The sequence below is a fragment of the Limulus polyphemus genome, unplaced genomic scaffold (assembly GCF_000517525.1).
Source record: "Limulus polyphemus unplaced genomic scaffold, Limulus_polyphemus-2.1.2 Scaffold5811, whole genome shotgun sequence".
Taxonomy (NCBI): Eukaryota; Metazoa; Arthropoda; class Merostomata; order Xiphosura; family Limulidae; genus Limulus; species Limulus polyphemus.
Window position 1 is genome coordinate 12,147 of NW_013671421.1, and position 1,956 is coordinate 14,102.

The 1,956-nt window shown below is 28.8% G+C and overlaps 1 protein-coding gene across 7 annotated transcripts in view; it reads left to right on the plus strand.

Moving 5' to 3' along the window:
• Positions 1-1,956, plus strand: part of LOC106473014 (carbonyl reductase [NADPH] 1-like) — an 18,982-nt gene that overhangs the window by 7,449 nt on the left and 9,577 nt on the right. For all 7 annotated transcript variants that reach the window (XM_022401522.1, XM_022401521.1, XM_013933685.2 and 4 more), the window contains exons 5-6: positions 496-608; positions 1,614-1,739. In XM_022401522.1, coding sequence (XP_022257230.1) covers positions 496-608; positions 1,614-1,739 — 239 coding nt within the window. The remainder of the gene's footprint in view (positions 1-495; positions 609-1,613; positions 1,740-1,956) is intronic.

The window sequence follows — 1,956 nt, forward strand, 5'->3', positions numbered from 1 at the left end:
AAAATTTAATAGACCATTAAAGAACTTGTAGTCCTTTATTGTATTGTTATATTATGCTTTTAACTCTCTCGCTCTCTGCCATATATGTGTGTGTGTATATATATATATATATATGCAGATTTTGTTGAAAAAGACCGATGTCTGTAGGTTTACTTTCTTAGAAATCTTCTCAAGAAGTCGATAAGCTGTTTTAACGTTATTAGAAACGGCTTATTAACTTCTTGAGAAGATTTCTAAGAAGAAGAAAGTAAACCTACAGACATTGGTCTTTTTCAACAAAATCTGCCTACAAGAATATCTGTCACCAAAGTACACCAAAGTACATCCTTTGCTTTAGCTTTAAAAAGTTAAGTTCATTATTCCAGTCTATAATTTTACAGATATTAAAGTTTTGTTGGTTGAGTGCATAGATATTCTGTAATATTAAGTCTTATGTAAGGTTCTCTGTATTAAAGAAGTGTATTTGTATATATATGTTTTTTTATATTTTTATAGATGGCATCTACAACACCTGATGCAGAACAAGCAGAAAATAGTATAAATACAAACTTCTTTGGAACACTGAATGTTTGTAAGGCATTGTTTCCAATATTAAGACCACATGCAAGGTAAAGATCATATAATAGTACCGTATGATGTATTTTTAAAGGTTATTGAAATCTGTGGCTTTTTGTCTTGTAAGTTATTTTAAGTTTTGAAAAAATCTAACACTTAAGAATGAACCAGCACCATACCATATTCAAGAAGATTAAAAAACAGTTATTATTTGGTGTTAAGGAAGAAAACAATACAATACAATCGTTTGTAAAATAAGACGTGTATGGAACAACAATATTGAAAAAACCTTTTAATAGTTAAAAGAAAGCATGTACTGTTAACTTTATATATTTGTATTTTGTGGCAGTCATATTTTACTAGGAGTGTAAAAGCTAGACAAGAAGCATTGATATTTCAATGTCTGCTGATAATATGAATATTAACAGTAGCATACTTTGTTCAGACTTACATAGATGTTTATGTTGAGTTTCATGTTCATCAGAAGACCTAGAAGAATACACTACATTAAATACAAAAGTGGCAGATTCATCATGGGTAATGGGAAAGTTACATTGAAATTATGAATGATTGATTAAATCCTGAACATTTTATGAAGTAGCTGTTACTTTTCTTGCATGAGTGTTTTGTTCTTTTCTTCTTATAAAGCTTAATATTTACTCTTCTATTAGAAAGGTTCCTTTTCTATTTCAAAACAACATATAGTTTTATTTTATTGCTCAAGTATCAAAATGTAAATATAAGGAAAAAAATTTGTCACCCAAAGAATAAAATATTAGGTAACTCCTATTTCATGTTTTTTATGGTATATTAACAACTGCTGTTTTAAAACATAATTGTTTCAGTTTAGACACATTCGACATTACATATTTTCTTGTGAATACTGTATATTGGCTATACTATTAATTCCCAGTTATGAAATTGAGAAGGATTTGAAATGATGACTGCACTAATGATTAACTGATGACACCGATTTAAAGAAGAATGTTTGTGTGATTAGAAGAAACACATGTCTGTGTTTACTGCTATTAATTAATTACATTTTTCTTTTTATACAGGGTTGTGAATGTGTCCAGCTCAGCAGGAAGGCTTTCCAACATTCCCAATAAAGAACTACAGAAGAAATTTCTGGTGTCAAACCTAACTGAAGAAGAGCTTTGTGGGCTAATGAAAGAATTTGTAAGGTAAATTTTCACTCTAGTGAAGTTGTGTATGCAAGTAGTATTGAAATTTAAGAATTGTGACAATAGTGATATTTCTGAGAAAGAAGAAAAAAAAATACTATTCCCTTACATTCAATAAGTCCAGTAAAAGTTTAACAACATGATTATTAAATAAAACAAAAATTGTATACAGGTTTCTGTAATCATGCAGTACACTGATTTACTTTGGACCTTATTT